Here is a 12211-nt window from a genome sequence, read left to right as displayed (position 1 = left end):
GCACCCCAGACCATTATGGCGCCCCCTCCACTGTGGCACATAGAAAACATCTCAGGTGGGATCTGCTTGTCATGCCAGTAATGTTGGAAACCATCAGGACCATCAAGGTTACATTTTTTTCTCATCAGAGAATAAAACTTTCTTCCACCTTTGAATGTCCCATGTTTGGTGCTCTCTTGCAAAGTCCAAACGAGCAGTTTTGTGGTGTTCAAGGAGACGAGGTCTTTGAAGACTTTTTTGTTTTTGAATCCCTTCAGTCTCAGATGCCATCTGATTGTTATGGGGCTGCAGTCAGCACCAGTAAGGGCCTTAATTTGTTTTGAGGATCGTCCAGTGTCTTGATGGACAGCCAATTGGATCCTCTGGCTCAGTGCTGATGAAATTTTTGTTGGGTCTTCCACTTGACTTTTTTGTTCCATAACCCTCAGGATCATTTAAGAAGTTCAAAATTACTGTCTTACTGCGTCCCACCTCAGCAGCGATGGCGCGCTGTGAGAGACCCTGCTTATGCAGTTCAACAACCCGACCACGTTCAAAAAGGGAACGTTTTTTTGCCTTTGCCCCCAACGTGTGACTACCTGACAGAAAATGACAATGAATCCACATCCACAGATTTGGCCTTTTAAAGGCATGTGGTCCTAAACTTTGGATCAGCTGAAAAACAGCCTGCTTATGTTTATTTGTTGTTTTCATTAAATTGAATGCTCAAAAAATGTTTTGTCTCACTCTCATTTCTTCTTGTTGCATGTTGAAGCTCTACTTGGAACCTTGTTAAGATCCAGCAATGTAAAATATGATTTTTTTGCCATTTTTTAAGTGGTCTTAAACTTTTGATCAGGACTGTATATTCAGAAAAGATGACCGGAACATCTCAGGTGCCTCCAGGAACTTCTGGGATTGTCACTAAGGAAATTCAGTCTCCCTCCGTATTTTTGGTATGGAAAGGGTTATGCCCTCTTCTAAAGGCAGTGATTTGAAGCGCTGCCTGTTGGATCCAGAGGCCTTTTGGATATTGACTTTGGATTTAAGCATACTCATAAGACTTAATTATCATAAAGATCTATTTACACATTATTAAGAAATGTGTATCGATCTGACTCTGTGCCCTCATGTTATACACATACAGTGGATATTAAAAGTCTACAGTTTTTCCACCTTTAGGGTCCATTCACACGTCTGCAATTTCGTTCCGCATTTTGCGGTGTGCTTCCTGGATCCGGAATTGCGGATCCGCACTTCCGGGTCCGCAATTCCGATCCCGAAAAAAAATAGAACATGTTCTATTCTTGTCCGCAATTGCGGCCATGTGCGGTCCACAAAATGCGGAAAGCACATCGCCGATGTCCGTGTTTTGTGGATCCACAGATCCGTAGAGCCGCAAATCACACACGGACATGTGAATGGACCCTTAATGTGACCTATAAACTGTACCACTTAATTGAAAGACAAACTGAAATCTTTTAGGTGGAGGGAAGAAAACAAACAAAAAAATAATAATAATGTGGTTGCATAAGTGTCCACACCCTCATATAACTGGGGATGTAGCTGTGTTCAAAATTAAGCAATCACATTCAAAATCATGTTAAATAGAAGTCAGCATACACCTGCATCATTTAAAGTGCCTCTGATTAACCCCAAATAAAGTTCAGCTGCTCTAGTTGGTCTTTCCTGATATTTTCTTAGTCACATCCCACAGTAAAAGCCATGGTCCACAGAGAGCTTTCAAAGCATCAGAGGGATCTTATTGTTAAAAGGTATCAGTCAGGAGAAGGGTACAAAAGAATTTCCAAGGCATTAGCTATACCATAGAACGCAGTGAAGACAGTCATCATCAAGTGGAGAAAATATGGCACAACAGTGACATTACCAAAAACTAGACGTCCCTCCAAAATTAATGAAAGGACGAGAAGAAAACCGGTCTGGGAGGCTACCAAGAGGCCTACAGCAACATTAAAGGAGCTGCAGGAATATCTGGCAAGTACTCGCTGTGTGGTACATGTGACAACAATCTCTTGTATTCTTCATATGTCTGGGCTATGGGGTAGAGTGGCAAGACAAAAGCCTTTTCTTATGAAGAAAAACATCCAAGCCAGGCTACATTTTTGCAAAAACACATCTGAAGTCTCTCAAAAGCATGTGGGAAAAAGTGTTATGGTCTGATGAAACCTAGGTTGGACTTTTTGGCCATAATTCCAAAAGATATGTTTGCCGCAAAAACAACACTGCACATCACCAAAAGAACACCATACACACACAGTGAAGCATGATGGTAGTAGCATCATGCTTTGGTCTGTTTTTCTTCAGCTGGAACTGGGACCTTAGTTAATCTAGAGGGAATTATGGATAGTTCCAAATACCAGTCAATATTGGCACAAAACCTTCAGGCTTCTGCTAGAAAGCTGAACATGAAGAGGAACTTCATCTTTCAGCATGACAAGGACCCAAAGTATACATCCAAATCAACAAAGGAATGGCTTCACCAGAAGAAGATTAAAGTTTTGGAATGGCCCAGCCAGAGCCCAGACCTGAATCCGATTGAAAATCTGTGGGGTGACCTGAAGAGGGCTGTTATATTTCATAGACCCTTTAGACCCGGGATATTTTTACAAATAATATAGTTCAGATAGCCTAAGCTACTAGACTCCCGTTTCCAGTCGATTAAAACATAACGTTTATTTATTTTATTAAAGATGATACGAAACAGGAGAAAAAAAGAAAATACTTTAAAATTAAAGGTGCTTTATGGATTCAAGCGGCAGAAATTAGGGTTACTTCACCCATATATCCTGCCTCCTTTTTATGCATCCCTTTTGCTTTCTATTTGCTGTTGCCAATAATAATTGGTATATGTGTCGCATAATGGAGGATCACCTATCAGGTCGCTTTCAGAGAAGTCACTTCCTATATATCATTATATCATTTCATTTAGTGCTACTCTCTGCCGCTGGAGTGTCTAAGTATAGTGAGTCTGCAGATACTCCTCACTAAGACACTTTAACCAACATGCACCTAATTTAAAAACCGAAGTATAGCTCCCCCTGAAGAGGGCTGTGCACAGGAGATGCCCTCGCAATCTGACAGATTTGGAGTGTTTTTGCAAAGAAGACTGGGCAAATCTTGCCAAGTCAAAATGTGCCATGCTGATAGACTCATACCCAAAAAGACTGAGTGCTGCAATAAAATGAAAAGGTGCTTTAACAAACTTAATTTATGCAACCACATTATTTTATTTTTATATTTTTTCTTCCCTCTACCTAAAAGTTTTCAGTTTGTTTTTCAATTGAGTGGTACAGTTTACAGGTCACATTAAAGGTGGAAAAAATTCTGAAATGATTTATCTTTGTCTCATTTTTTTACATCACAGAAACCTGACATTTTAACAGGGGTGTGTAGACTTTTTATATCCACTGTATCTTTATGTATTAGGAGGAAAAAAAGAAAATGGTGTTAAAAGGCTAAGGCCTCGTTCACATCTCCGTCTCCTGATCCAGCACAAATAAAACAGTTTTTGTCCAGCTGAAAACCAGCATTTATGCTGGAAAGTGGCCAGACCACTGCCAGACCTCATTACTGTCAATGCGGATCCAGCAGTGAACTAGAGAATCCGGCAAAATGCAGCAGGTTGCTCTCTGCCAGAACAGCCTGCCGGTCCTGCTTGACAGAGATATGAACGAAGCCTAAGAAATAGTACTTTCAGTGGCCTCAGGTTAATATGAAAACAAGTTTAGAAATGACAGGTGTTCTTTTCTTCAGGGACTCGAGTGGAGTAGTTTCTCCAGGTGCACAGACTGCTATAGATGCTCCTAATTTATGACAAGAAGTGTAAAGGGAAATCTAAGACCAGCGTAAAAAGCCAGCCTTACTAAATGACCCCCCAGAGAAGGCATTTTAGGTACAAAATATGTGAAGAAACAATGGAGCGTGCTGGGGTCCCTTTAGACTCCGGAGGGCAGCATAGCCTACAATGGAGTAATGGTGAGGGAGGAAGCTGCTGCTGAGCTGCTTTCTGCATTACCTCAGGTTTGCTGTCTTCAGGGGTGGATTGGCCATAGACCTTACAGGGAAATTTCCCGGTGGGCCGATGCCCATGGGGCCGCCTAAGCCCCCCTCACGGCCGGCCAGTGGACGTTTTTGAGGATGTATTTTGTGCTGTTGGCAGTATTTTGTGATGGACTGTGGTATTTGGCTCTGTTGGGGTGCTATAATGTGCCACAGTATGGTATTGCTGGCCCTGCCTTCCATCAATTTGGAACCGACTACAAAACGGGGCCACATTTAGTATATTTTCCAGGGCCACTTTAAGTTCCCAGTCCGCCCCTGGCTGTCTTGATGAATGTTTTGCCTCCTGTTAACGCCTTGTTTGAATGCCATCCTCAGGTCCTGTTCTACATACAGTTTTTTTTCCAATAATGGAGGGGACACAGGGATGGACAGTGGAAGTAAGAATTAGGACACCACGGAACGCACATACGGATGCCACGGAAAGGACAGAAATGAATGGTTCTGCGTAAAGGATGCAGAACACAAATCCGGTTCCGTGCGTGAGGCCTAATAGTGATAGATTGTGGTACGATAACGGCAGGCAGGCGCTCGCTAGCATGCCGCTCTGTCGTGATATTGAGCAGGGGATTTTTATATCACAGTGAAGTGGGAAATGACTGGAATACAGGCTGTACCTCATCTATGTAATGCAGTGTATTGACAAGATTAAACAACTTTTTATGTCAGTCAGATCTTTATACAAATTGCAAAACAGTGCCCTAAGGTAAAATGACATCAAGGAGGACATAAGTAACAGGCTTTTGGAAAATCTCATGAAAGTTGACTCCTAGTATAGCGCCAGACACACAATGTGGGGTGCGCGCCCGCCCTCTGCCGTAGTCTCCTCAGTCGTTTGCCTTACTGCGCCATCTAGCGGCGAGCGCTCAGGATTTCACCTCCTCAGTTTGAGGGGAACGTTATCCTGTGGAATTCAGCAGGCTGCACTGCCTCAGCCATTTCTTGGGGGCGCTGTATCGCTCCTACTCTACTCTTTACAATTTCCTTCTACTCTTCAGTGTTGCAGAGCCCCTTCCTCTTCTGAAATAAAGGGTTAAACGCTTCGTGCATTCTTTAAAGCGCGGTACAGACACTGCGTTGGTGAGTCCGAGGCTTCAGCGCATGGTGCTGTGAACTCTGTGTACACGGGGCCCCGGTAGCACACACCTGTGCCACAGTGACAGCACGCTGCACATGGAGCTGCTGCTGGCAGCCTGGCACAGACGCTCTGACAAGTAGACGGGGGGAGGGGCTAGAGTGGCTCCTGCTCTCTCCTCGGAGCTGCTGAAATGGATTCAACCCCAGTGTGAGGAGAGACGTGTCGTCCCCTGAAACTGCGCGGACACCGCTTAGTGCATGGGTCCGGCTGAGCTGCCTGCTTCACCCTGCTGGAAGGCACCGCCGCTGCCGGGGATTGCGCTGACTTGTTGCTGGCTCTGGATGGAGCGTCCACGTAGAGCCTGGTGACTCCTCAGGTCGGTCCCGTCCAGGTACGTACTGGGGCTGGTCCATTGCAGTCCGGTGGTGCAGTCCGTGCCTTGTTGCACTTGGACAAGACATGGTAGAAGCTGCCTCACAAGCATCCAGGCAAGGGATGGGACCCAGGATTTGTTCTACCGAACTCAGTGACACTGGGATGGTGCTGGATGTATAATGGAGCTGGCATAGGCATGTGTTGTGTGCCAGTCACTGCCAGGCTTGCATACCTGTATCCTCCTGTGCCCCCCAGGGCAGACTGATCCCTGCACACCGCTGCTCCAAATGTGGATGGAGATTCCTGCACCACCCTTTAAGAAGAACTTCTCAGCATCTGATTAAACACCTTATTGTACCCTCCTAAATATAACCGCACCACGGTAAAATGGCAGCTGGGGTGGCAGCATGGCTACCTTTTGCGCGGGCAGCTGCTGTTGGCTGGATGCCGGTGGCGTCAGGTCCTATGCCACCTCCACCCAGAGGGGAAAAAAGAAGGTCTCAGGACTACCTGATTGTATTAAACGTCAGTGGTACCCGCTTCCAGACCTGGAAAAACACGCTAGACCGATACCCGGATACTCTCCTTGGCAGCACGGAGAAAGACTTTTTCTTTAATCAGGATACGGGAGAATACTTCTTTGATAGAGACCCGGACATTTTCCGCCACATTCTCAACTTTTACCGCACAGGTCGGCTTCACTACCCACGGCATGAATGCATTGCAGCGTACGATGAAGAACTGTCATTTTTTGGTATTATCCCTGAGATTGTTGGGGACTGTTGTTACGAGGAATACAAAGACCGGAGAAGGGAGAACTTGGAGAGGATAATGGATGACGCCGACGCTGAGAGCACAACGGAGGGACCACTGCCTCCCATGTCGGCGAGGCAGAAAATGTGGCGGGCCTTCGAGAACCCACACACCAGTACTCTTGCTTTAGTATTCTACTACGTAACTGGCTTCTTCATTGCAGTGTCCGTCTTCGCCAACGTGGTGGAGACTGTTCCATGTGGTACCATTCCAGGGACCATGCGGGAGTTGCCCTGTGGTGAGCGTTATGCTGTGGCCTTTTTCTGTCTGGATACGGCATGCGTCATGATCTTCACTGTGGAGTACTTGCTGCGGTTGGTGGCTGCACCCAGTCGATATCGGTTTGTGCGAAGTGTCATGAGCATCATTGACGTGGTGGCCATCATGCCCTATTACATAGGTCTTGTCATGTCAAACAACGAGGACGTGAGCGGGGCTTTTGTTACCCTGAGGGTGTTCCGGGTTTTTCGGATCTTTAAGTTTTCCCGCCATTCGCAGGGCCTGCGGATATTGGGCTATACCCTTAAGAGCTGCGCTTCAGAATTGGGCTTTCTGCTTTTCTCCCTTACTATGGCCATCATCATCTTCGCCACCGTAATGTTTTATGCAGAGAAGGGCTCCTTAAACAGCAAATTCACTAGTATACCTGCCGCGTTTTGGTACACCATTGTGACCATGACAACACTGGGGTAAGTCTCGCACTGTCGGAAGTAACAACATTTCTATTTCTTATCAATTGTAGAGGTTCTTTAATGTCTCATGTCACTTCTGGTGTTTGATCATGCTCATGGTAGGATGATCCAAAAGCTCCTCTGTGTCATTTCTAATATCGTTATGTCTATATAGTAGGTGTACCTAACCCCACCGGGGGTCTTTATTTATGAGCGGATGATAACGTTTAGTAGCATGTCCTACCCATTTATCATGCAGTGACATTAGAAGTAGGTCAACATTGACAGTTTCATGTTTCCATAGATCATTGCTATAAACATGGGCTGTAGCCACTCTCCTGTGATCGACTCCGATTACATGGAGCTTAGACATTGAACTTGTTGAGGTTTCACTTGTTGACCCTATAGTTTCCTGTACAAAGACGTATACCGCAGATAGCTGTCAGTAGTGCTTGTTGTCCTGCTATATGTTTTAACGACACCTAGATAAGGGTTTGTTTTGTAGAGGTCCAGTGTTTTTTACCTGGTCCATTCCAGCCCAAGATAGAAGTAACATTCCTGGTCCTACAGTAGATCATCTGTAAGCATGTGTAGACAAGATGAGAGATTGCTTCTCTTCAGCTGTAATGTTTGGTTGATATATAATATAATTATAAATACACACACGCATATGGATGGATACATGCCATGTCACCCTGCAATATATGTGATATATCACATGTTGAAGATAACAGCTTTTCCGGTTATTATATTAAAATTTATGTACAGGTTTTTCTCCAAGCTGTCTAAAACAGAGAAGCAACTTTGCATCCATTCATGTAATATCTGTATGCCCTTCCGTGTAGTCTACAGCTCCTATAAAGACCCACGTACGTAAGACTGCAAACACGCCATATGCTGTCTGATCCAACAGCCATGTGTTACTCCACTCCGTCTGCACCCTCTCCGACAGTCTGTAGGTTGTCCAGTACACAGGGCAGAGGGAAGCTATTATCATGACTGTAAAGTCAGATATTAAATGGTTTGTTTGTAGTCTGTAACCATTGGGGAACAGAGGTCTTCATAGGGGCCGTGTACACAAACAGCGTTCACAATTGTATGTAAAGTTGCACATCAGCTGTTTTCTATTTATTTCTATTAAGAGCGACTTTGAACTCACTGAGAACTCTCCGTCGGGAATAAGAACCAGGTCCTGCTCTTTTGTAGGATCCTTGGGGGTCCCAATGGCTGAGGAGCAGCCACAATGTGATGTATGTCTCTGAGCAGGTATTTCATACTGATGTTCTTCAGTGGGACTACTATAGAAGGGGCGGGTGAAGACTACCCAGATATCTGCAGATACATTGCCAGGAATATTGTGAATGGACCTTTAAATAAGCGCTAGATTTTAGGTTTCACTTGCCTTAAAATGTTGTTGCTTAGTAAACCACCGGCATCTTCTGTGGAGATATTATACAACTCTCAAATCAATTCAGTCAATTTCATGTTTCATTGTGCAATTATATGAAATAACTTCCCCTGTGAGTCAGTTTCCTCATACTAAGCTTAGTATAATTCCCGGACTCCAGCTTGAATGATTATTTTAGCTCCGTTTTGTGTAATTCAGTGGACGGTTTCTTTGTAGCCTAAAATATATCAATCTTACAGGGAAACACAGGCATGTTATCCATATACGATAATTACAGAAGATAGGGAAGACATTGTCAGTGATCACTTCAGCAAGTACAATCTAGAATCACGGCCCCTTCCTAGAAAGGCCTCTGTGGGGCGCTATGCCGCACTGAAATATCACAAGGCAGTTGGTGCGTTTTTTTTCCCCCCACAGAGAACTTAGTGGTTTCAGTCCTTTAGTGGTGGGTGGTAAGTACTCAGATGGACAGATGAACCATAGAGTAGCGGCAGAAATATAAGCAGTCCCTTGCTGGGCCTTAGAGGCCTGTGCACCGCACCACAAATCGTGCCAAAGATAGCTGACAGCTCCTGCCCAAACCTTCCATGCCACTATAGGCCTAAGGGAGGCTACCCCTACCACAGGGTTAGAGTAGTGTTTTGTATGTGGTTGCTGACATCTTTCTTGGAAATTACCTCCTGACCACAACCACATATGTACCGGGTGTATGCCGCCAACATGTTCATTCTAATACAAGAGTGTTACCTGGCTCACACTAGTCCAAAGTCTGTTATAAAGGTTACCGCCTGTTTAAAGGGAACCTATCACTATTAAAAATACAGTGTAATCTGCAGGCAGCATGTTATAGAGCAGGAGATGCTGAGCAGATTGATCTATAGTTTTATGGGAAAATATTCAGTATAAGGGTCCATTCACACATCCGGGTGTGTCTTACGGATCCGCAAAACACGGACATCGGCAATGTGCGTTCCGCGTTTTGCGGACCGCACATCGCTGGCACTAATAGAATATGCCTATTCTTGTCCGCAATTTCAGACAAGAATAGGACATGTTCTATTTTTTGGGGGGAACCGAATTGCGGACCCGTCCGCATTTCCGGATCAGAAATGAATGGGTCCGCAATTCCCTTCCGCAAAATGCGGAACAGAAATGCGGACGTGTGAATGGACCCTAAGTTGTATTTCATTCATTTAAATTCCTGCTAAGTCCAGGAGACGGTCCTATCAGTGACTGACAGCTATATCTGTATACACAGTCATAGAGGGAAGGCTGACAATCACTGATAGGACCGTCTCCCTGACTTCAAAGTCTAGAATGATATATATATCAATCTGCTCAGCTCCTCCTGCTCTATAACATGCTGCCTGCAGATTACTCTGCATTTTCATGGTGACGGGTTCCTTTTGGGGTACGTTCACATGGTGGAGAATGCACATCCAAAAAAGAACCATGTATTTGCCATTTTCACTTTAGATGCTTACCATCCGTCTGCGGATTTAGTCCTATTCAATCATGCTAATCCGTGAGCAGAAGCTTTTTGTGTTTTCTGCACGGAAACCATGGCAAGAATGTACATAGTCATTATGATTTTTCTATGACATGGGTCTCTCTCGATCCCAGCCCCCCTCAGGCTTCAGTTGCAGGTCTCTCATGCTTTATTGCGCACACATAAGGGGAGGCTCCAAAACTTATGAGTACGCACCTCACCTACAAGTGCTTCGGCGCAATGCTTCTGGCATCACAATGTCCACTGTGAAATCAGTGCAGGGCAACAATACAGTGCTCCCTTTTAACCCACATGTCTTTTGCACTCCTGCAGGAGTGCAGTTGGAGGTCCCAGCGTTGGGACCACTAGTGATCAGACATTACACCTTTCCTGTGGGAAAACCCTTTCAACCAGCCACACTGTTGCTACTTTCTGCTTCCACATAACTACTGGAGACCAAAACTATGGTGGCCCTGATGTAGCCAGAGGAAGTGGTGGAATACAGTAGAGCAGAAGATTTGAGTGGAATCTCCGGAATGACGGACTGCACACAAATAATGTCATGCATTTAAGTTTTAATGATAAACCAGAGTCCCCAGAACAGTAAAGCCATTTCAACAAAAATTTTTTGGGCACTGGTGCCCTGTATCAAGCTGTATATCACCACGGATTTGAGTGGAAAGCGCACGCTAGCAGCCTATTAGAATGTTATTACATGACAGATAAGGGGTTTTGCAAGCTGAGCTAGACTATAATCGATATTCAGGAAAAGCGTGATTGTAGACTGCATTTAGCTGAAAACGGTTATTACAGATGCTTGTTGTAAACATGAAATCAGTCCTTCTTAGAATATACCATTAAGGCGTTCACAGATTGAGGTGGCTGAATGTACACAGACTTATAATTACCATGTAAAACGTTTAACCCCTTAAAGGGGTTCTCCGAGAATATTGATGGCCTCTCTTTAGGATAGGTAACCAGTATCTGAATGGGAGCAGCACTGTCCATTATACTGTGCACTGAGCTGTGTAGATTTCCGGCGCTGTAGTTACTGTACAACAGGTCAGATCAGATATGGATGACTTATACTAAGCATAGGCTATCAGAATTGCCACACAGTGAATGCAATCGCAGGGTGCTAGACAATTGTCATGGCAGCCGGGGCCTTCTGAAGGACCCTAGGTCTGCAGTGTTACTGCACCTATAACACTCTGTCTTGCAGCATGTGAGAGAATGCTGGTAAAAATCCCTATTCACTATAATACAGAAGTATTACAGTGCATAGAACAAGCAATTAATCAATTGCAGGCTCAATTTCTACTTAGGAGACCAAAATATTTTTTAAAAAATAGTTAAATAAAGATAAAACAAAACTGTGTGTGTGTATGTATGTATGTGTGTATATATATATATATATATATATATATATGTATATGTGTGTGTGTGTGTGTGTGTGTGTATATATATATACAATATACATAAAAAAAGAACTAAACATAAATGCAAATAAACAAAAATAGCCAGCATAGTTATATTTTAATATTACATGCAGTGAATGGTACCCAAAAATCCCAATGCCAATGAATTGTTATGGTTTAGTCACCTTGCCGCCCTGAGAAAGTTGGCTATGTATCAAAAAATGATATCAAACAACTCATCCTGCAAAAAAATATGCACTCACTTTTTTTAAATCTTAAATTTTTATTGTAAATTTGAAATTAGCAAAGCATTTAAGTATTGAAAATAATTGCTCTGTCTATAATCGTACTGATCCGTAGAATAAATGTAACACGTAATTTTTACTGTTCAGTGAACATCGTAAAAACAAAGCCCAAAAAACAATGGCAGGATTGCCACCATAATAATGCAACTCTTCCTGCAAAAAAAAAGCCCTCATATAACTATATTGACAGAAAATTATGGCTTTGAAAAAATTGTTGTCTGTGTCCTGTAAAGGTACTAAAATAACAAAAGAAGAATTACTAAGGCTACTTTTACACTAGCGGCAGTACGGATCCGACAGGCTGTTCACCCTGTCAGATCCGTCCTGCCGCTATTTCGCCGGACCACTGCTCCGTCCGCATTGACTATAATGGGGACAGGGCGGAGCTCCGGCGCAGCACGGCGAAAGGCCGCCAGACTAAAAGTACTGCGTGTCAGACTTTTTAGTCCGGCGGCCTCTCACATTATAGTCGATGGAGACAGAACGGCGGTCCAGCGGCACAGCAAAATAGCGGCAGGATGGATCCAACAGGGTGAACAGCCTGTCGGATGCGTCCTGCTGATAGTGTGAAAGTAGCCTTACCCCTTTTCTCCTC

The 12211-nt window shown here is 44.1% G+C and overlaps 1 protein-coding gene across 3 annotated transcripts in view; it reads left to right on the top strand.

Annotated features, from left to right (window-relative positions):
• Nucleotides 1-5899: 5899 nt before the first annotated feature.
• Nucleotides 5900-12211, top strand: part of KCND2 (potassium voltage-gated channel subfamily D member 2) — a 494989-nt gene continuing 488677 nt past the window's right edge. For all 3 annotated transcript variants that reach the window (XM_044276996.1, XM_044276995.1, XM_044276994.1), the window contains exon 1: nt 5900-7014. In XM_044276996.1, coding sequence (XP_044132931.1) covers nt 5900-7014 — 1115 coding nt within the window. The remainder of the gene's footprint in view (nt 7015-12211) is intronic.

Source organism: Bufo gargarizans, chromosome 2, assembly GCF_014858855.1.
Source record: "Bufo gargarizans isolate SCDJY-AF-19 chromosome 2, ASM1485885v1, whole genome shotgun sequence".
Lineage (NCBI taxonomy): Eukaryota > Metazoa > Chordata > Amphibia > Anura > Bufonidae > Bufo > Bufo gargarizans.
The sequence above is the reverse complement of the archived record's forward strand: the minus strand, read 5'-3'. Positions and strand labels throughout refer to the sequence as shown.